General features: G+C 35.0%; 1 protein-coding gene across 1 annotated transcript in view; it reads right to left on the bottom strand.

Annotated features, from left to right (window-relative positions):
- LOC126748860 (monocarboxylate transporter 13) overlaps positions 1-23,294 on the bottom strand; it is a 152,618-nt gene that overhangs the window by 11,523 nt on the left and 117,801 nt on the right. Inside the window, exon 2 of the mRNA XM_050458371.1 lies at positions 12,385-12,624. Within this exon, the coding sequence (XP_050314328.1) occupies positions 12,385-12,624 (240 nt within the window). The remainder of the gene's footprint in view (positions 1-12,384; positions 12,625-23,294) is intronic.

Here is a 23,294-nt window from a genome sequence, read left to right as displayed (position 1 = left end):
CGTACCTCAACAGGAATATAGATAGACCGCTGGAATTGGTTTATGTTTGGAAAATTTGTTATTAGACGTTGTGATAAAGTATTAAAAAAAACGAGGAGCCTATCTAATATTTTAACATAAAATAATTAAGTAATTAAGAGAAGGAGGTAATTATTTACAAAACGGTTTTTTTTACCAATAAACGGAATATTTCTGGTTTAGGCACTTGTATGTAGTATGAAGTTTGTAGGTGCGCTGGCGGAAATACGAATTTGCTCTTTTTTTTGTAAATGAAAGCCTGTTTTTTTTTAATGGAAAAAACAACCGAAACTTACGGCATTTAAAGCAAATGGCAGTGTTTGGTTTGGCTTAAAATTAAATTTTTGGACACTAATTCACTAAATAACGACATATTTTATCCGTTTTCCTAAAATGTTAGGTATTACTTTCACAAATACTTTATAAAAATTAGGGCAACAAAAGGTTCCAATAAAATCGGCAAAATTTTGTAAGCTGTTCGTTCTGTTTCTATCTGTCTCTTTTTTTCAGTGAGCTTCAACATTTTTTCCCATATAAAAACAACTTTAAGTATTTTGCTTATTTGTCTGTCAATATGGCAGCATCGCCTTAGATCAGCGAATAAAAACGCGAAAAAAAAAACAGAAGCGTTTTTTCATAGCAGCGCCTACAGTTTTGTGTTCTATAAAGACACTAGAAAAGTTTCTTTATTATTTTTAAACAACAATAAAACTTTTTAAGATTTAAAGGTTATGGCCCTATAATTCCTCGTCTAAACTGATAAACTCCCTTCAACTTACATTTTGATCTTAGAGACAATCCTGCACTAATTTAACCCACAAAATCCTTGTAAACAGGGCTGTACTAAATAAAAATAGTCTCTTTAATAGTCTCTTAAATAAATTAAGTAAGACAACACGACAAGAACATAGTAGTATTATCATTATCAACCTGTTACAACCACATTTACACAAGATGCAAAAACATGCACAACGATGGAATGCAAAACTTCCACAACAATCATGTAGTACATTAGAAAATTACTTGCTGCAAAAATGTCTAATTCGCAACATAGATTTTCAATAATTGTTACGGCTGGTGTGATAAATGGCATGCTTATTGGAACCTATTTTTTTCCACCTCGACTAACCGGTAAAATTTATTTAAATTTTCTTCGCCACAATTAATAAATGTTCCTCTAAATGTGAGACAGAATATGTGGTTCCTATATGTTGGTACTCCACCACATTTTAGACGAGAAGTTCATGAACAGCTAAAGTTTCCGAATAGATGGATGAGTAGTAAATACTCCGAAAGCGGATTAAAAATTCTTGTGATTTTATTCGTGTACACCTGGATTTTATTTTAGAAGCTTGTCAAGAGTCGTGGATTCGCCACGCAAGATTGTATGTTATTCAAATAAATAGAGACAATTTTAAACTATTTTTGTAAAAACGGTAACTAGTTAACTTAATAAAGATTTTTTTTTAATATGTGAAGTAACATTCTTATTATGCAACTTTTATATATATAATTTTTGGTATAACTTCTTTTAACGAATTCTACAAGGTGTCAAAATAAATGACTCAACTTCGAACACGATACACGAAAACATGACTCAACTTCGGAAACGATATACAGGCTATATTACTCATAAAGATTGCATCTAGCACAAATAGCTTCTATATCTATTAAAAATTAGAAATAAATGGGTTTCTGGTTGTATAGAACATTTTAAACGCAGAAGATTTATAACAATCATTAGATATCAAGCACATGGTAGGCAAGTTCTAGAAACCACATAACTATTGGTAATAGCTAAATATGGTGGAATTTATTATAAGTGCGTGGATCACCCACCACGTTATCTCATCTGTATCTATGTATACAGGTCAAGTGGTATTCCATTCTATAATAAAATAAACACAAACAATTCAATCTTGATTATCCGACACTTAAGATCTAAAGTAGTCGTGCTTGAACAAAATACTATTGTTTACTTTTTAGACCTAAATACATTTATAAGATGATTATTTTTTCAATGCTGCATTTTTATTTTCCATTTTATACAGAGATATTGCTATACAGGGTGATTCATTAAAAATGGGCAATCTCTGAACTGGAGATACTACACACCAAAATATGGCGACTTCGACTTCGAACATTTGTATAAGCTTCACATGTCTTATACAAATGTTGCAGGTTTAAGAGATACAGGGTATTTAAAGTTGGAATTTTAATTTGAAATGTCTTAATAATTTTGTGATTTTAAGCAGTATCGTCTTAAAAATTGGCGACTTTATGTGTTTTGACATGAAAATTATGAATTTTGTGGTGAGTTTAGCATTTTTTATACAGGGCGTTAGTTACACCCTGTTACTTAGGTAAATTACAACATTTTTTGCCTAGTCAGTTATAGCTAAAACGACTAGAAAATCTAAAAGGCAGTTCAATTTTGAATAAAAAGGTACTCTTGTTTATTTCATGTAACTCTATCAGTTTATAAAAATAACGTATTGAAAAACAGTAGAGTTTATCGAATCACTGTCATATAAGTTGAATATTATATATATATGCTCTACTGGTATGACCAATATGATCCAACAAGGATTTAGACATCAAGTGGTTCGTTGGGTGTATGAGAAAGAAGGACACTTTGCAGTAGAGTAAACCTTAAAAACGTTGTGTAGGAAATATTGGTTTCCTCGAATGAAAGAGTCCGTGGAAATATACATAGCAAATTGTATTCCATGTTTATATAATAAGATTCCATCAGACATCGGGAAGGTTTTTTTTTTTAAATCCTATAAAGAGCCAATCCCATTGCATAAAATTCATTTGGGGCCATTCCAAAAAAACATTATTTGAAAATAGTCACGTGACAGGCATTATAGATGCCTTTACCAAATATTTAGTTTTATAGGCTGTAAAATCAATTAAAAGTAAACCGGCAATAAATTAAATTATGAGACAGTTTTACCACTAACCAAAACTCTTTATTGTAATCTCAATCTATATTTTAATCTTCTCCCGAAGATGCTAACATCGTTAACAAAACACATATCGACAGTAAAATAAAGAGTTTTGGTTAGTTGTAAAACTCTGTCGTCATTTAATTTAGCGGTCTCGTAATTTGAGTGACACACTAAAGGTTCCAACCATAGGACTACCGGTAATAAGTTGTTTAGAAAAACAATTTAATATTTTTGTTCTATAAACTCGCATTATCATCGACAGAGAAACAGCTTTTACTTCACGATCGTTAAATACACCTTGCAAAAATCACAATATTCAATTAGTTCTCATTGCAGTAATAACCCCTAGAGCAAATGGAGAAGTAGAACCGTTAAACCAAACAGTTTTATCTGCTCTTTCAACTTCATCTACTAGCGAAGACAAATGAGATGCGAAAGTTAATCCTATTCAAATAGCGATTAATAGCACAATCTATCAAATAATAGGAAAGATTCCGAACCAGCTTCTTTTTGGATACTGAGTAAAATGGGAAGATCTTAAAGATCTGGACTGGAACAACGTGCAAGCCTTTATTAAGAGGGTGAGTCAAATCAGTGAAAGCCGTGCTGAGTGGAGACGTAATGGCGATTGATTTTGGGGTTGGCAAAAAGGGAATTTTATGCCTACTTACCGACTTCTAGCTCTCCTACCCTTACTACTACTACTAAAACACCCCTATGAGTGATTAGTCCCCTGTCTCCTCCGCATTTTTCTTCTGCTTCTTTTACTTGCTCGGATTGTGAAAAAATATGCCGCTTTTTTGCATTGCCGAATTTTTGAAAATATTCCTTAATGTCTTTTACAATTTCTGAAATATTTTACCGACTATAGTGGGCTTAGTCCGGGCGTAGAATTCCCTATTTTTGTAAGTTATATTCATGTTTTTTATTCTTCTCCTTTGCGAGCATATAAAAAGTTGGATGAACTAAGCAGAGTAAATAATTCATTTTTCGGATTCCCGGTAATCGATTTTTTTAAATTACCGCTGAGAAAAATTATTTATATTTTTTCTTGGCATAGATCCGGCAACAGTGCCCAAACTGTGTTTGTTTGTTTAATGTGGTCCTGCTCAAAACCGGTTTTTTGAAGCAAATAACCGTTATTATTATCGCATCGGACTAGAGTGATGCCTTCTTGCAAAAGAACCTGTAACTGGTAAGCTATTCCTGGTTTTGTAAGGTTTTTTATGAATAACCTGTAAACTACCGAGATTAAGCACGGCATATTGGACTTGGGACTGTTTGTTAGTTAGTCGCATATCAATTACCCGTCCGACATTGCTGCCAAAAATATTCTGCTTTCTTCATATACCTTACAGGCATGTCTAATAAAAATTGCAAGGTTTGTCGCCGAAGTCGCCAAAAACGCCAAAAACACTCTGGAACTGCAAGAACTGTGACAGCAGCATTAGACGACTATCCGCGGTACCGGCTTCATCTTCTAAGTCCGAAGGTGACATGATGGAACTTAAGACGCTGATAAAGGAACTACAGAGCGAGGTACGTAAACGTGAAAAGATCCGTGGATTTCATTAATGAGCAATTTGAAGAGGAAAGAGAGCGTAATCGAATTATGTCTGAAATGTTCTCCAAAGAAAAATAAGATACTAAAAGAGAAAGTGGAGAGACTAAAAAGAGCTGCCGATTTGGAGAATACGAAAAAAATCCAATAAAATATTTGCCTTTCTGGATATCCCCTTAATGGTCAAAGTGATACAAGGGTAATCACTGGGGATCTTGTTAAGCTTTGTTCTACTTTGAATGTCAAGGTGGTACCTGAAGACTTTGTTAGAGTGCATTCTTTTAATACAAAGGCTGAAACCAAAATATATTTAGCTTTAAAAGACAAAACTTAAAAACCGCATCCTGTCTGCTCAGTCTCAAAAGGGGAAAATTACGCCTAGAGTTTGTGATTTGGGAATGTCTGATGCTGCAATCTACATAGATAAAGAGTTAACTAAGGATCACCTATTACGGAGAAAATGCTATATTTATAAAAAGCGAGGTCTTTTTAAATGAGCTAACCTCATGAATATTTTGTTGTATTTATCTCTATATAATAATTTGTCCTTTTTCTTTAGATATAAGTTCAAACTGTATATTTTATTCTATATATACATTGGAAATTCTTTTCTGTTATGGCTCAAAAAACTCAAAAAATTTAAATCCAAGTCATTTAAACATACGTTCATTTTTGCCTAGCATAAATGCCTTAAAAGATAAATTAAATCATTTGAAACTTGACATTCTCGGAGACTTGGTTGAGCGACGCCATAAGTGATGAGGTTTCAGCTATTTACGGTTTTAAATTTTATAGGAAGGATCGCAGATCTCGGGGAGGGGGAGTAGGTATATACATAAGAGACGACCTTTCAGCGGTACCAATTGATACTGTATCTGTAGAAAGCTTTGAACAACTTTGGGTGATGGTCAAAGTGGGAGGGATAAATGTTGCTATTGGTAATTTTTACCGTCCGCCTAAAACTAATTTATTAGATGGTATCACGACATTTGAACGGACTATTACTGCAGTTATTTCTCTGTGTGATGAGTTAGTGTGTATGGGTGATATGAACGTCGATTTTTTGGCTTGTAATAGTTTTACTATTACTCTTGATATCTTTTTTAATTCCTCTCTCTCGCAAGTCGTAAAACATCCAACGCGCGGTTAACAGACCACCAGCTTATATCGTGTGAAATCTAATGTAGAATACCTAGCAGGAAGCCGAAGTTTGTTGTATTTAGGAGTTTTAAATATTTTGATTTTGAGGCGTTTAACTCTGACTTGATAAACACTGGCTGGGGACAGATTTTTGATCCTGCCTGTATGAATGAAAAAGGCAGGTTTATGACAGACCAAATATTGGCGTTATTTAATTGTCACGCACCTATTCAAAAGGTATGTGTGATAAAACCAGAGGTACCATAGTTTACGGATGTATTCAAAATTATAAAAAGGGAGCGAAATAAAACATTATCTAAATATAAGCGAACAAAAAAACTAGAGGATTGACAAGCTTATATAGAAATCAGGAACTATTTTACAAATGCTGTTCAAAAAGAGAAAAAGGCTTATTTAAAATTTGCAGCGCGAAATAATAGTAGTAAAGATACATGGAAAGCTCTAGATGATCTTAATATTTATGGGAAATAAAAACACAATATAACCATATCAAATCATTTAAGGAATCCCGAAGATATAAACAATTTTTTATAGAATCAGTTGATGCTTTAGCGATAGATATCACTGACGTTTGTATAAATAAATAAAACAGGTATGTACATCCGACAAGCAGTTTTCAGTTAACACCGTGTTTAGAAGTTGATTTATTAAATGCAATATCTACTATTATATCAAATGCCTGTGGGTCTGATAGTATACCGATCCAAATAATTAAACTTTGCTGCCCGGTTATAGTTCCTTTTCTTACACAATCTTTTTAATGAATGCCTTCTGTGTGGTCAATTCCCTGATCTGTGAAAATCATCGGTGGTTTTTCCTTTGCCCAAAAATAATAAACTAGTAACGTTTTCTGACTTACGACCTATAAGTTTGTTATGTGTGTGCTCTAAGATCCTGGAAAAACTAATTTACGCCCAAGTGACTACTTATCTAAAGCACTACTCTCTCCTTAGTCCTAATCAATCAGGCTTTCGTAAAGGCTATAAATAGTACAACATCTATTTTATTGCGCGTCCTAGACGACATATATGAAGCAGCTGATAAGGGTAATACTACAGCACTGGTTCTGCTTGATTACAGCAAGGCTTTTGACACGATAGATCACAAGCTTCTGCATGGTAAGTTGAGTTCTTTTTTGTTCTTTTGAGAGCTACCTATTAGGTAGAACTCAGTCAGTGCGTTTTAAGGATGGGGAATCATCTTTGAGGGCTTTGACTAAAGGCGTGCCACAGGGATCAATTTTGGGACGTTGCTCTTTGTTATTTATACGTGTGACATGGATTCTATTGTCAATAATCGTATAATTTAATGCTACGCGGATGACACCCAAGTGTATACCAGTTGTTCTAAAGCAAATGCGAACGAAGCTGTTCTTCGATTGAATGAGTGTTTAGAGTCAGTAGCTGAATGTTCTAAAAATATTCGGTTGCGAATGGATCGGACTGAATCCGTCGAAGTCGGTCGTAATATACATTGGTCCTGATCATGAGTGGGCAACAAGTTATTTGGCTATTAATATATCCCAAATTCCAATCTCGATCGTGAGAGAATGTGAGAATCTTGGCATTATAATTGATTCTAAATTACGATTTCACAGCCAATTGGCAAGGGTCCTTCAAAGGTCGTATATGTCATTGCAGAATCTGTACAAAAGTAAAGTATACTCGAACTGCCGTTGAGAAAGGTTTTGTGCGAAGCATTGGTTCTCTGCCATACTTCTTATTGTAATTTTGTGTATGGCCCAGCCCTGGATGTAACATCAAAAAAAGATTACAACGCTTGCAGAATTCATGTATACGTTTTATTTACAATTTAAGGGTCCGTGATCACGTCAGATACAAGTTACCTGCACTGAAGTGGTTAAATATGCAGGATCGAGAGAGGTACACTTCGCACGCTTTCTTCATAGAATCTTCTCTAGTGGAGCGCCTGAGTATCATAGAGATCGTTTAACTTTTAGATTCTTCACTCAATGAGCGTATCACAATGATCTCAATGATCGTATCACACGCCAAAATACCCTTTTAAATATACCAAAGCATCGTAAAGCTATGTTTCGATGTAGCTTTTCGTTTCTTGCTTCAAAAGTATATAACAATGTGTTGCATAATAAACTTCAAAATTGTAGTTTGCCAAGTTTTAAGAAAAAACATAAAAGGGTTTATGCTAAGTAAATATAGTTCTATACCAGGATTGGGAACTTTTAAATATATTTGGATTGAATTTTGTGAATTTCTCATTATCATAATTATTGTTACTAATTAGGACTGTTTATACCATGTAATTTATAATATATTGCTGTATTTATTAAGTATTGCTTATATTTATAAAGTATTGCTGATTTCTGTATGCTTGGTTAAGCAAACAGCTTTGGCTGCTCTTCGCCGAGTTTAATAAAAAGTCGTTTATTATTATTATTATTGTTATTATTATTATTTTTTTCTGTTTTAGCTCGCTGATAGCGGTGTTGTCAATGTTGCATGTATTTAGTATGACAGATTTTTGTATAGTGACAATCGTCCAGGAGGAAAGACCCAATGCGTTAAGGTTTTTGGACAGTGTTAAAGGGACAATTCCAGTGGATGGAATAACTAGAGGGAGTATATATACATTATCTTGTCTCCATTGTTGTTTTATCTCGTGAGCTAGATCTGCGTATTTAGCAAGTTTAGTGTGTGTCGTTTCTAGGACATTATTGGTATTTGGCACTGGTATGTCAATTAGAAAGGTTTCCTTTTGGGCTTTGTTTATTAAGATTATATCTGGTCTGTTTGAAGTCAGCGTCCTATCGGTCAAAACAGTTCTGTCCCAGTAGAGGCGAAAGTCGTCATTTTCAAGGACAGTTTCTGGTTTGTACTATTAATAGGGGCAAGTTTCGCCAATTAGATGATAAAGTTTTGCCAGTTCTTGATGAATAATTTTTGCCACACAGTTATGTCGGTGCAGATATTCGGCAGCTGATAGAGATGTGCATCCTGATGTTATATGTTGAATTCTCTCCGGTACGCGCAGGCATTTTCTACATCGATCGTCGATTACTTTCTCATCTTTGGTAATGTACTTAAGGTAATTTCTTGTAGCAATCAGGTCTTGTATAGCCATCATAAAGCCTTCAGTTTCAGGAAATAGGTCTCCACGAGTCAACCAGTAGTTCGACGTTTCATAATCGACATGTTCGGCATTAGGTTCGTGAGGATGCTTTCCGTGTATTGCCTTCTGCTTCCATGTGTTAACTTTAATGGCTGTGTGCTCTGATCTTGTTACAGTAATGTGTTCTGCTATACCTGCATGGAGATTCAAGGGTGTGTATCCGTTATCCGCTAGCACCACTGCTCTATCAAGAGAAGAGGTTTTCCTCATAGTGAGGAAGTATTTCTGAAGATCTGCTACTTGTTTTTTGAAGAGAAAAGAAATATCAGTTAGTCCTCTGCCACCCTTGGATCTGGGAAGAGTAAGTCTTTCGATGGCTGACTGAGGGTGGTGTGCTCGAAACGTCGTGAGGGTTGTTCTGGTCTTCCTCTCAATCTCCTCTATATCAGTCTTTGTCCACCTAATGACTCCAAAAGAATACGTTAAGACAGCGATAGCGTAGGTATTAACCGCTTTAATCATGTTCTTACCATTCAGTTTAGTTTTTAAAATTTGCTTAAGACGATTCATATATAACTTTTGGAGGTTCTGCTTCATTTTCTTGTGCTCTGTATGGGCTGACTGATGTACGCCCAAGTACTTATAAGTTTCATTAGCTTTAGATCGTTCATATAGAGCAAATGATTGACTCTTGCGATTTCCCTACTATTCTTCTTAATAGCAAAGCCGTAAGAGGTGGAATTGAGTCGAGATGATAGAGGATTCATGGCTAGACAGAACCAAAGTGGACTCAGAGAGTCGCCCTGGAATATACCCTTACGGATCGGTATTGTGTTTGTCTCAATATTCTCTCCAGTAAGAAGTTGTAGATGCATAGTTGTTCTCCATATCGCCATTGTGCTCTCCAGTAGAGTCACAATGCGTTCATCTATTTTATATATCCTAAGGACATCAATAAGCCATTCATTTGGGATAGAATCGAAGGCCTTCTTGTAATCGACATAGGCGGTGTAGAAATTTCTCTTATTACTATAGGCCTGGTTGCAAATTACGGAGTCGATGGTCAATTGCTCCTTACAGCCCATGTCTCCCCTAGCACATCCCTTCTGTTGAACAGCAATAATGTTGTTGTCCTCGCAATGTTGGTATATGCGCTCTGTAAGACACGCGGTTATCAGCTTATACAGTGTTGGTAAACATGTTATTGGCCGATATTTCGCTGGATCTTGTGTGTTCTGTGGATCTTTTGATAGCAAAAAAGTTGATCCCTGAGTGAGGAACGTTGGAAGTTTGTTCGGTTCCATCAGCAGATCATTTATTAGTATGGTCAGTTGTTTGTGGGTTGACCACAGCTTTTTGATTCAATAATTATGTACGTGGTCTGGACCAGGGGCTTTCCAGTTCTGAAGGCCTTTAATTATAGTGGAGACCTCTTCAACGGTAAATGGCTGATGATGCATTTGCTCGAAAAGTTGAGACTTTTGTCGCTCTTCATCTATCCAACTTGCCTGGTTATTACATGGTGTTGTCGTTGTTAATTGACTACTCCAGAATGTTGAAATTTCATCGCTGGTTGGATAGTTATTTTCGCAAGGACTGGTTGAAAACTTAAGTTTTCTATAAAAAGATTTCTCCGAGCGTACGAAAAGCGCGTTGTCCTGCTTTCTGCTATTGCTGGATTTATATCTTTTAAACCGTCTTGCATATACCGATAATTTTTGTTTCAGTGTATCCAAACATTCTTCAGGTGTTCGATTTTCTGGGTAATATTGGGCATGATGCTGGTAACGGCTCATGATTGCTGTTACGTTCTTTCGTGTCTTAGATGTTCGCACCCTTCCGATAAATGCGATGAGCTGCCCTATATCTTTCCGAATGGAGTCGATCCTGGTCTGCAACCTTCTTGCCCATGGTGGTGGTCCCCTTGATACCAAATTGTTTTTACCACGCTTAGCATTAGGCTTGACACCCAGAGTTCTGGTGACAACTGTCGCTGCACAGTAGATCAGCAGGTGTAACTGTTCTAAACTGCCAGCTTCCTGTAGGTGTTCTGGTAAAATATTGTTGTTCAACGTTTCCAGAACTGTTGCCAGTCTACGTGAAGAGTTCACTTTTGGTATTGGGGGTGTGTAAGCAGCGGATTTGTTCCATCGAACTCCATTATTATTATTATTATTACAACATATTATTATTATAACATTTTTTGTCAGTTCCAGGTCACTAACAAAGTTACTTTTCCGATTTTGGGTCATTGAACCCTTCGTCAAAGCCAAGATAAATCATTTATCGCGCCCAAGCGGATAATAAATTTTTTCTGGTTCGATATAGTCGAACTTAATAAAAATAACTGCTGAATTAAATATTTTACTGGTTTTATATTACATAAAAATTTCCCAGTTATGCAGCAAAAAATATTTGTTTATTGGTTCCAAATAGTTAAACCCTTTAAACCACTATTGTTGAGAAATCAATCAAAAGAAAACTAATCATTGCAGCACATGATGATGGTAATTCACCAAGTTTATCATTTTATGAACTAGATAAAACGGTGCATGGTATATCCGATAATGCCAATAATATACAATACAAATACGGAAAAAGTAATGTTAATCTTAATATTTTTAACATAACTAGTCATCAATAAGATTGTAACGGAATTCAGGAAGACACTCCCATACTTATTCCAGGAATACTCTTTTATGTCAGCACACCTTTATTTACAACGTCAAAAACTCTAACTTAACTCGCGACAGTCAACGTTTAATTGTTTCCAAGGTAAACAACAAAACTAATTAAAGTGATTACAACGTCCCTTATATACTATTTTACCCTACTTATTTAAAGACCCATGGAACAATTTAGAAATTTTTAGAATTTTCTTCATTGTTTTTGCCGATGGAGAATACAAGGATTTACACCTAAATTGGGGCCCAAATAGTGTCGTCAAACAAGATGAACTACTTAAAAACTAGACAACATAGAACAAAATATTAAACTAAACATAAGTAGAACCCTAAATAAGCCTTACTAATCAACTTATATTAAGGTATTACTCTGATTTTGAAGGAGGAGCGATAGTTAGATACGCTTAGACACGAGTTATGAGCTTGCAATTTCTCATAATAAGCTCAACAAAAAAACATTCATAGTTTAAAATTGATAGAAACTGTCCCTTTTCCCTAACAATGACAGACATAAGTGATATTCCGATTAGCCCATCTTACAAGAGCGCAAAGAAAAAGAATAGGGATATAATATTTTATTTTTCTGTCCTAGCAGCGAAATGCCTTCCAGCTTTACCAGAAGATTATATTTGACCACAGTTTTCGCATACATAAAAAGTAACGAAAGTCTGATAACGCGTGTTATAATAAATAATAATTTGACAATAAGTGTCTACTTATTTTAAGTACCTCATTAATTATAAGTGTCTCGTTTCATTATACTGCACATTAAGAGTTTCCAGAAATTATCAGATCGTAGAAAAAACCGCTCGTGCCACGGTTATATGAATAGCTAATAATTAAAGCATTAAAGATAAGCTATTAATACATTTTTCACATTTATTGTACTAATGTAAGTGAAATTAAAAGTGCTTACCTAAGGAACTATACAAAAAATAACATAGTGCTGGAATCCACATTCCTTGAGAAGTGGACGCATCAAATCCCTCCAAGAACTCGACAAATAATACACCAAACGATTTGATCATACCAGGAACCAATATGTTAACAAGTGTGGCACCAAATAGCACCAACCATCCCCACCCACCATCCGGAGGGACCAGTTTCCATTTCTCCATGGCTTTTTCATTTCTTCTTCTATTTAATAGAAGCGCACCTAGAATGAAAACAAGTCATTAGGGACTACACATAAAAATATAAACATCAAGATTATCCCTATGTTCGTCACGTTGTAACGAGAATAACTTTGATATACAAATATTGTCCATTTCTTATAGTGATTTATATGATGTACCGCCCTACTCAATAAGTATAGTCTGGCAAGTGGATCTGAAACAGCGGCAGGAATGTGGGCCAAAATATTCGACGTTGCCACGTTTAACCTCATAACGTAATTGTGCGGGACTTACTTTCTAATAATATGCAATATAAGATTTTTTACAATCACAAGATATAGTGGATAAAATGTTAAGAATTATAATCTAAATAGTTGTTCCATTTTGGCTTTAATACGCAACTGTTTTACCATTAAATATGGTACAATTAAATGTTTGTCCAAAAAATACTTACATGAAATACCTAATATTTAATTTTTTAGTTTGTTTTATTATTGTCTACATATATACGAATAATAACATTTATTATAATGAATAAATTCACTGAGGGTAAGATCCTTCATAGTCAAACGAGGGAAGTGATAGCAAACGTTTACAGGTAAGTTATAATAATTTATTTAAAAAAAAGTGAAATACATTGTGCCTCTTAAAAAAACAGTAGTTTATATTATATTTTATTGCTTTTTGTGTACCAACTATGCATTCAAAATGTTGTTATTAGGATTTGCGATGAAGAAGCTGCAAATAATTCGATGAAATTGCCTCTTAAGCGTAAGCTTGATCGCGTTTCCCTTTATACCGGAGTCTCCGTATCATCTGTGAGAAAAATTCACAAGGAAGATGAGGAAAGGTGACAAAAATAACCCTGATGAAATGTTAGCCAGTCCAGGGAAAAAACGGCCACGGAAAACTGTCGTCGAAAAAGATGACAGTTTTCATTTTCAAATAGTTAGGCATTGTATCACCAGATTTTACCTGGAATATAAAGTGGGTGGTTCCGACAACTAGAAAGTTGTTAAGAAAATTAAAAGAAGAGGCAAATTTTTCTTATTCCAGGGAAACGCTTCGGCTTTTATTAAAGTCAAATGGTTTTTTTTGGCGTAAGTGTCAAAATAAGAGGAAAATCTTAATGGAGAGGCCCAATATTCTTTTCTGGAGATACAAATATCTTCGCGAAATACGAAAATATCGTGAAGAAGACCGAAACATTATTTACTTGGACGAAACTTGGGTGGATAACGATTTGACATTCAAGAAATGTTGGCAGAGCGATACGGTTATACGGTTACTGGTGGTTTAAAAAAAAATTAGTTCAACGGGTAATCATACAATACAAAACAGTGTGTATAAGTTACAGTCATATATTTTTTCACGGACAAGGACCCGTTAAATTTGAGAAATATATATATTTTAAATGATATTTTAGGTCGGCTAATAATTGTTCATGCAGGTTCCGACAAGGGTTTTGTGGACAATACCTGTTTAATATTTAAAGCCGGATTGGCCACAGGTGATTACCATGGCCAAATGAATAGGGAAAATTTTACTAGATGGCTCACGGAAAAACTCCCAAATTGCTAATACCTGCCAATTCGGTAATAGTGTTAGACAATGCTCCTTATCATTCGGTGCAGGAGGTTAAAACCCCAACAAAATTCTCTTTTAAAAAGGGATATTATCGCCTGGTTAACTAAGAAAGGTAGCTATAACAACTTAATTAAGCCTTTTGAACTGATAAATTTTAAATTTTAAATATATAAATGTACGTACATAATATGTATATACACGGTGAGCTAATGAAAACTTTCCACCCCAGTTTCTTCAGATACTTTCTTTAAAAGAAAATGTTTGATGATCGTTTTTTGACTTCAGGCGAACAAATTTATTTGGTATTTTCAATCCCTTCACTCTAACCCCCATGCGGGGATGACTATCAACCCCAAAATCTTAAATAGGAAGGGGTGTCGAGTGATACCCTTACCATTTAAGATTTTGGAGTTGAAGTCACCCCTGCGTGGGGTTAAAGTTAAGGGGTTAAAAATACCAAATAAATTTGTCCCTTGCAGTCTAATATCGATTGGCAAAAAAATGTTTTTTTAAGAAAATGGCTGAAAAAAATGGGGTTGAATAAGGTTTATCCTGTATATTATTATGTATTACATATACTGTATGTTATAGGTATAAGTCACGATGCAAGTGCCAGAAAATTTGATCTTTTCGATTTGGTTTTACGCCACGAACCACCTGGTGACCAAAAAAATTATATAGTAGATCGGATTATAAGGTCCCATGGGCATACTCCATTAAGAACACCGCCTTATTTATGCGAGTTAAACCCAATTGAATTAGCTTGGGCAAGACCCCAATTTTTAATAAGAAGTCGGAATACTACTGGCAATTTTAACATTTCAACCTTAAAGGAGGTTACTGAGGATGCTATATCCTCGATTTCCGAAAATGATTGGCAGAAAATTTCAGAAATAAAAACATGTTTAAGTGAGACTTAAAAAAAACATTAATATAAATAACAGTAAACGAAAAATTAGGTAAGTTATTTACCTTATATTTTTCTCAAATTACCTTACTTTTTCGGAAATACCAAAAAGAGTGAAAATTTCGCATAAAAATTCCCGTGTCTAGTTTAACCGAACTTTTATCAAACGCTTATGCTGTTCGTTTTTTATAATCTATACCAGGTGGCTCATTTTAGTCGACGTTTGACTTTTGTTTTGTTTTTTTTAATGACCTTCAAAATACACGTATTATTGCAGTGACGTGGCCCCCTGTGACCTTAGCAACTTTTGTTTAAACTTTGTTTTTAAATTCGGCTTAGCAACAGAGATATTTGCGTGCGACCCTGTTATACAAGGTGTTCCACAATCAACGTCACAGGCTATAACTTTTTTATTTTTAAGTATATTTTTTTTTTATATATTTTTAATAGCTATAGGAACACTACCCAAAATTAATTTAAAAAACTACCCCCGACAAATTCATTTTTGGGGGATGTATTTGTTAGGGTAGTTTTTTTAAGTAATTTTGGGTAGTGGTCCTATAGCTATTATTTTTTTTTTATTTTTATAGTTAAAAATAAAAAAGTTATAGCCTGTGACGTTGATTGTGGGACACCCTGTATACCAAAAAAAAAAAGAACTTATTTCTAAAACCATAAAACATACAAATGAATAATTAATTAGGAAAATTTATTTTGATAAATTTTAAAATTATTTTCCTTAAATCGAATTTAAATAGTTTCACATAATACCACACGCCACTGTCCATTTTATGAATGAAGTCGGCCATGTTGTCTCCACTACTGCATTCCCCTTACCTCAGGCCGAAGTGTTACAGATCCGTCTGCCACACTGTATTTACATTGGGGATTTAAATCTGATTAACTGTTTTGGAATCAATTTGAACTAAATTACTTTTATTCTTGAGTTCGTCCATAACTTTAAGAAGACGTCAGCCTGAAAATGCCGCAACAGACCAATGCAGTGGAAGGCGGCCTAATCCGCCCATTCCCCTTTGCACTAGGCTATACAATATACATGTTTGTTTCGTTGGTACTTATGTAGTTCTTCTAGGTCCAGTTGTTATTTAATATTAACAATCATGCGTTCTATTCTAATTGCTATTATAGTTTTCAGTTTGTCAATATCCACAAATTAAACTAGATTGCAGTCCAATGTATCTGGAAGCAGATCCTCTATTTGCAAGTGCGTCAATGTTCTCAAGCATTCTGTTGTATTCCGAAACCCATATAAGTTTTACTTAGCTACGGTCTCTCAGTTTTTCCAGTTCCATTAGATATGCTTCCTAACAATATGACGTAATTTTGATCTGTTTGTTTCTGTAGCGCAGTGTTACTCAAACTTTTTTCGTGACGGAACCCTTTTAAAAAACTAAATTTTTAATGGAACCCTAAACTCTAAACTAAAAGCAAAAGTAGTTATATGTGAATTGTTTATTAATGATTATACAAAAAAAGATACAGTAAGTAGTGAGTTAGTAAGCAATGACACTATTTTTTATTTGGAATGTATTTGTCTCGTGGTTTCGAAAACATTCTGCACAGATTAGTTTGTTATTAGAAGTAGTTCGAGAGTGTTAATATCCTTGGCACATGGTGAACATCCTAACAGAATATTTGCGTAATTTTTGTATTTTATTTGTTTCACATAGGTAACTCAAAAATTGTCATCATTATTAATCCACGAGTTCCTTTTTCGTAATACAGGTTTTTCTGTCATTAGAAGTTTCCTGTATACCCAATGATCTTGATTTTTGGTGCTATTTTTATTGGTAAGTAAAAGCTACTATGTAAGTTGGTTCCAGATCTTTTATGGCTGTGTTTTTAAAATCCTCACTTTCTCATTTGGTTGGACATCTAATAATGATATTGCCCTCCTTGGAGTTTCTTAGAGTCCCTACTACAACTTTTATCCTGCTACGATCCACTTTTCTTTTTATTCCTCCCACTGCACTGTTAGAACTTGCTCCTTATGGCTTTTATTATTAACGACTGTATGTTATTGGTTGGCTTAGTAGTTTAGCCTTTCTTTAAAATTTCAGAGTAAGGCTATATTGTTGTGGATTTCCTGGCAAGCTTTTGAATTGCTATATCTCCTTTTTTATTTCTTTCGATTTGATAAAGTTTATAGAACTGAAAAAACTCTCTGAAAAAAGCAACACAAACAAAGTATTTTATTCGGTAAAGCCGTACTTTGGGAGTTGATTCCACAAACTTGCACTTCTCTTTAAAAAGGAGTCCCGATATAGCAACGTTTTAGGCATCAGTCAATATCAGGTGCATCTGCACCTGATATTCATCATATTCAAGTCGTATATGCCTGTCGCGTAGATTGCATGTACTGCTCTAGGTGGAATGATATGGGCTAGTTCGGAAGAGCGTTTATCGAGATGCTGTCGACAAAATAGCTAAGTCCGCCACCTTCCTTCTATGCGCCAAGCTGTCCAAGCTTCTAGTTATCTCTGGATCTCCTATAAGACGTATGGCCGTCTTCTGAATGGAATCAAGTAGCTTCAAAATGTGTTATCTATATATGAAAGCAATAGTTAAGAGATGGACGAATTTGAACCTTATAGAGAAAACATTAGAAAACACAAATGTGCTTCATTATATCGTCAGCAAAAATGTAAATTGCATTAGAAGTCTTGTCGAGAAGGTCGTTGATATATAATAGGAAGAGGGTAGGGTACAAGATAGGAGGTTTTAATTAGGCATCCACGTTAAATTAAAACCTCTGCGAGGTGTGTCGATTAACGAAAACCTAGATGGATCGGCTCTCGAGGAAGCTTCTAAGCCAAGCAACGAGAGTTGGTGGTAAACCACAAGAATAGAGTTTGTTTAAGAGGTTTCTATACCAGGCTCTATCGAGTGCCTTTGAAATATCCAGATTCACCATAATTCGATAGCCTCGGTGTAAAAATGCGTGACATAGGCCAATAGATCGCCAGTACACCTGCGTTTTTGAAAACTATATTGACGGTCATTAATGATATTAGTGGACTCCAGGTAGTTTAAAATATGCCGGTTAATAAGTTTCTCCATTACGTTGGCGATTGCCGGGACTAAAGCAATCGGACGGTAACTGATGGACACCATCTTTTTTCCAGTTTTGTATATCGGTTAAACCTGCGCTAGTTTGGAGTCTCCAGGGAAGAGACCTGTTCTGTATGAAAGACAAAACAGTTGGCGGTATTCCATCAGGGCCGGGGCTTTGTTAGTGTTCACGCTTATAAGAACTTTTTTAAGATTGCCATCACAGAGGAAGACTATCTCTGGCATCGAAAGAACCTTTTTTGGCAAAGTTGGTGGTGTTTTGCCTTGTGGGTCTACGGTACAGTTTGATGCACACCTGACCACCTGACCCAGCAAGTTATTTAATGCGAGGCATGTAATTGTTTTTTATTCCTCATCAACTGGGTAATGTCAGGCTTGTTAGAAGAAAGTTGAATTCTCATGCTGAAAATCCCGTTTCACACAAATACGTTGTTGGGAACGACAGACAAACATTCAAAGCTTCTGTGGCAAGTTGTGGTATTCATCACGAACCCTGCACCAAAAATCATTTAGTGAAATTGTTTTGAACAATGATTCCATGCTTGTATCCGACGTCATTTCTAGAAATGATTCACAGATCTGATTTCACATATTTCCGGGCTTCTGCAATTTAGATGAAAAAGAGTTTTGAATCCATCAGTTTATTTTCAGTTTTGTATTTTGTTCTTCAGGGAAGTAAGATTTAAAAGTCCCTTGCAGATCATTGAGATATTGCACCAATTTAACAAATATTTCATTTTGAAATATTTTTGTATCACTAAGACTATGGTGACTAAGGAACTCACTTAGCAATGAAAAGCTTTCGATTTCTCGCTTACCAAAACAAGTAATCCAAAAATCTAATTTTCTTTTAAAGGCAGTTATTTTGTTGTTAGCATTGAAAACTGTTGTCTGTTTTCCTTGTAGTGACAGGTTTCACTCGTTAAGTTTTCCAAACATGTCTGCTAAAAATGCTAGTCTAAATAACCAGCTTTTATCGGACAAACGATGTAAGAAAAGCTTTTAATTCTGTTCTTAGTTCAAAAAGCCTTGTTAAAGTTTTACCTCAAGACAACCATCTCACTTCAGTATGGAGCAATAGTGTTTTATGATCGCTACCATAATCTTCACATAATATTGAAACCAATCGGGATTGTAGTGGACGTGACTTGACAAAATTAATTATTTTTACTGACTCATCAAGAACCAATTTTAGATTTGGTGGCATTTTCTTAACCGCGAGTGATTGTCTATGCAGGATGCAGTTGCCTTGGCTCCATCGGTACAAATATCAATGTAATCATTCCAATCGAGTTGGTTTTCTTAAAAAAACATGTTAATCGTGTTAAAAATTTCTTCTCCGGTTGTGTTAGTAGGCAGCGATAAGCACATAAGCAAGTGTTCTTCGAGTGAATGTTTATATGGATATCGCACAATTACTAGCAAGATGGCCAGTCCAGCAACATCAGTCGACTCATCCATTTGCAAGACGAATTTGTTATTTTGAAGTCGTAAAAACCAGTTCTTGTTTTATGTTGCTGCGATATCCCCAATTCGGCGCGTAACTATATCGTTCGAAAGCAGCACTGTAGAAAGATAGCTTTACAGATGGTTCGGCGAGCATACAATTTGTTATGTCTACCATACATGGTTTTATTAGCTTTTCAGCTATAGTGTGCGCTTCTCCTGCTTGGGCAATGCGGTAACTAACCAAATACGATGCCTCCGTGGCCTTTACATTTACAGTCTGAGTCACATACGTCATAGTTTTTTAGCTTCCTAATAATTGTTCTTTTTTACGAAGAAAAAATTCTTTACTTTTGTTTTTGAAGTTGGGATATACAGCTACTAAATGTCGGCGCATCTCAGCAGGTACCATCAAACTATTGGGAAGGAGTTTGCTGCACAACATACAAAGAGGTGAGCCGTTGGAATTAACAAATCCGAGATTAATGTATGATTCGTCATACTTTCGTTTTTTCACCTTCAGTGTGACATTAGATGTTTTACAACTTGAACTTGAAACCATAAAACTAGAACTTGACGCCGTCATATTACCTTGATTTGAATTTGACGCATCATCCAAACGAATGTAAAAAAAACTATTACAACCTGGTACAACAAAAAATGCAAAACGTCGAACTACGGGATTCCTTATCACTATTTGGAATTCTCGTGTACGATGCAGCGGCTGAAGTGTGAGGAGTTAGTGGAGTCGGATCGTTAGACCCATACGTTTGCCTGTGTGTTCGCGTTTAAATTAGTTCCTAATTTATTTATTATAATTTGTTTTGCTAATTAAGTTGTTTGATTTAATTAAAAGTGGGACCCGATAGTTCATACGAACCACATTTTTTGCAACACCTTTAAGCCAGCGCTCCATTCTTCTTTAACACTAATTTGATTTGGTCAATTTTATGACAAATACCTAGTATATCTTGACGCACGAAATAGAAGATTTTACTACTACGAACAACAACAAGACAAGCGAACATAAAATACTGAGCGCGGTGTGAGTAAATTTTGCGGTACGTTGCTTGATTAATAAATTCTCCGCGCCAAACAATCCTCCTTTATATTATACCAGCAACCATCGAATCATCTCGAATTCCTCAGAAACTTCGGAGAGCCAGACGATTATCTCCGAAGTACGCGTCGACGCACGAGCGCGACGAATCGAGTTCATTCGATTGCTTATAGTCCAGGGGGCGAATGGTGGCGTACGAGTAACGCTGTAGCATTTCGATGTAATAGGTCGAGCATTTACTTAATAATACATACATATATTAAATTTTCGTATATGTACGAGTAACACCTATAAGTAGGCGTTTCGTTTTGGTTGTTTATTTTTATCTTAGGTAACTTTATTCTTATAGGATCCACTTTAATACATGCATTCATTTATTATGACTACCGGAGGTTTCGCGGAGCACACTTTGAGTAACGCTGCTGTAGAGTCTCTTGTTTGCCCTCGTGTGATGGAATATGGCGGTATATTCAATACATAAATCAAATAATAAAATTTAGGACCTCGACATTTTCTTTAGGATTGAGTGGTGACGCCCTATTCAGAAATTGTTAAGAATTCGATAACACTTTTAACGTTATATCGCAAGATAAATTCTATATGTGTCAATTTGTACCTTAAAACTTAGAGTGCTGTGATTATGCCAAATAGGATAAGAATTATATTATTTTTTTCAGTTACAAGTGTGATGTTATAATCAGTATGATAGTCATATGAAAATTAGAATACTGGAAAGCAGAAAGGACCTCGACGAATGGTCTGGATGAATCAATCAATAACCAATCAAGGCCCTGCAAACGCAGGTGCCGGCAATTAGGGAGACAAACCAAGACTTTCCAAAAGATATACAGGGTGTTAGTAAATAAGTGCGACAAACTTCAGGGCGTGATTCGGCATGGAAAAATAATGAGAGTTTGTTATATAAACGTAAGTCCGCAAATGCTTCGTTTTCCGGGGTGTTAAAGTTTTAAGCCCATATTTCCTCCCACAACGCCTAACAGGAGAATCTTAGCTTCATTTCCTACAGGAAGAGTTAGTTACTTGTTCTTTTTGAAGAAATTCCTCTACAGCTGAGGCAACACTTATGGTTCATGCATGATGGTGCATCAGCCCATTTTAGCATCAATGTACGTAATCACTTAGATACAGTATTTCCAAATCGTTGGATAGGTAGGGGAGGTACAGAACATTGGCCTGCTCGATAGCCAGATTTAAATCCTCTAGATTTGTACATTTGGGGTTTTCTTAAGCCATTAGTTTATTCCACTCCCGTCGAAAATGTTGATGACCTGAGGAATCGAATTATAGCCGGCTGTGAGATAATAAGAAATACATTAGGAATATTTGCGCGAATACAAGAATCAATGAGGCGAAGAGTTGAATCTTGTGTAACGTCTGAGGGAGGTCATTTTGAACACTTGTAGCTTTGCGCCTATTTAAAATTTTAGTATTGTTATTTTCTATATTTTCTATTATTGTTCTGGTTTAATGTTGTTGTATTAGATAGTTTTTTATAATGTATTAAAGAAATGAAAAATACGCGTCAAGATGTTTTTTTGCATAAAAACGGCGCCACATACGAAAAAAAGGTGAGAGAGGTTTTTTGTCACAAATTAAACAAGGAATTCAAAAATTATTATTTTTAATTTAAAATAGCTCAGTGGCGTACCATTATTTTCTTTAAAGAAATTGAGATTATTACCCGTATGCGTGCCAATGGTGAACATAAAATTCTTAATTGCATGCTTAAAAATGCGCAATAACTACCTCTTAAACCCTCCACATTTTATTTGCATATCTCGATCGGTTTCAGAGCAATAAATAAATCGTCAATTTTTAAGAAAAACTTTATAGTACCTGAGAAAACGAAGCATTTGCGAACATACGTTTATACAGCAAACTCTCATTATTTTTCCATGCCGAATCACCCCCTGAAGTTTGTCGCACTTATTTACTAACACCCTGTATATGTTTTTTTTGCATTGGAAAACAAACTTCTGCCCCATTGCTATGGAATCTACCCACTGCACAGAAAAGACTTTTAGGATTTATAAACATTGAAAACCACAAATTTGTATACAGAGTTTTAGTAAATTAAAATAAACTCCTGGACAAAATTATCGCACCACTTGATTTTTAGAGATTTTGTTTTTAGTAAAGATAAAAAAAATTAATAATAAGCATTGTTAACTATGCATTATTTATTAACAAAAAAAATTATATTCTATTTAACAGAATGAGATTTAAGTAACTTTAATTTTGATACAAAAATAAAACAATAGACCCAAGAAAAACAATAATGAATTGTTAATATCGTGTATTGCCACCTCTAGCTGCAATGACCGTTAAAAGTCTTCGCGGCATTCCTCATATTAAATTTTAAAAAACTTTCCTGCGGAATGTTTTCCTACTCCTCACGAGCAACAAGTTCCATGATAAAGCATAAACATAGTTTTTGTCTAGTTCTGCCTTTTGTATGAGAAAACAGATATAACTGTTTTAACTGATATTTATTTTTATTTAAATTTTCTTGACAAAATAATCAGTAGTGCGATAATGTTGTCCAGGAGTTTATTATTCATTAACCGTTGTTGCGAAATTCATTCAATAAAAAATAA

This window comes from Anthonomus grandis, chromosome 22 (genome assembly GCF_022605725.1).
Source record: "Anthonomus grandis grandis chromosome 22, icAntGran1.3, whole genome shotgun sequence".
Taxonomy (NCBI): Eukaryota; Metazoa; Arthropoda; class Insecta; order Coleoptera; family Curculionidae; genus Anthonomus; species Anthonomus grandis.
Note: the sequence above shows the minus strand (reverse complement) of the source record. Positions and strands in the feature narration are given on the sequence as shown.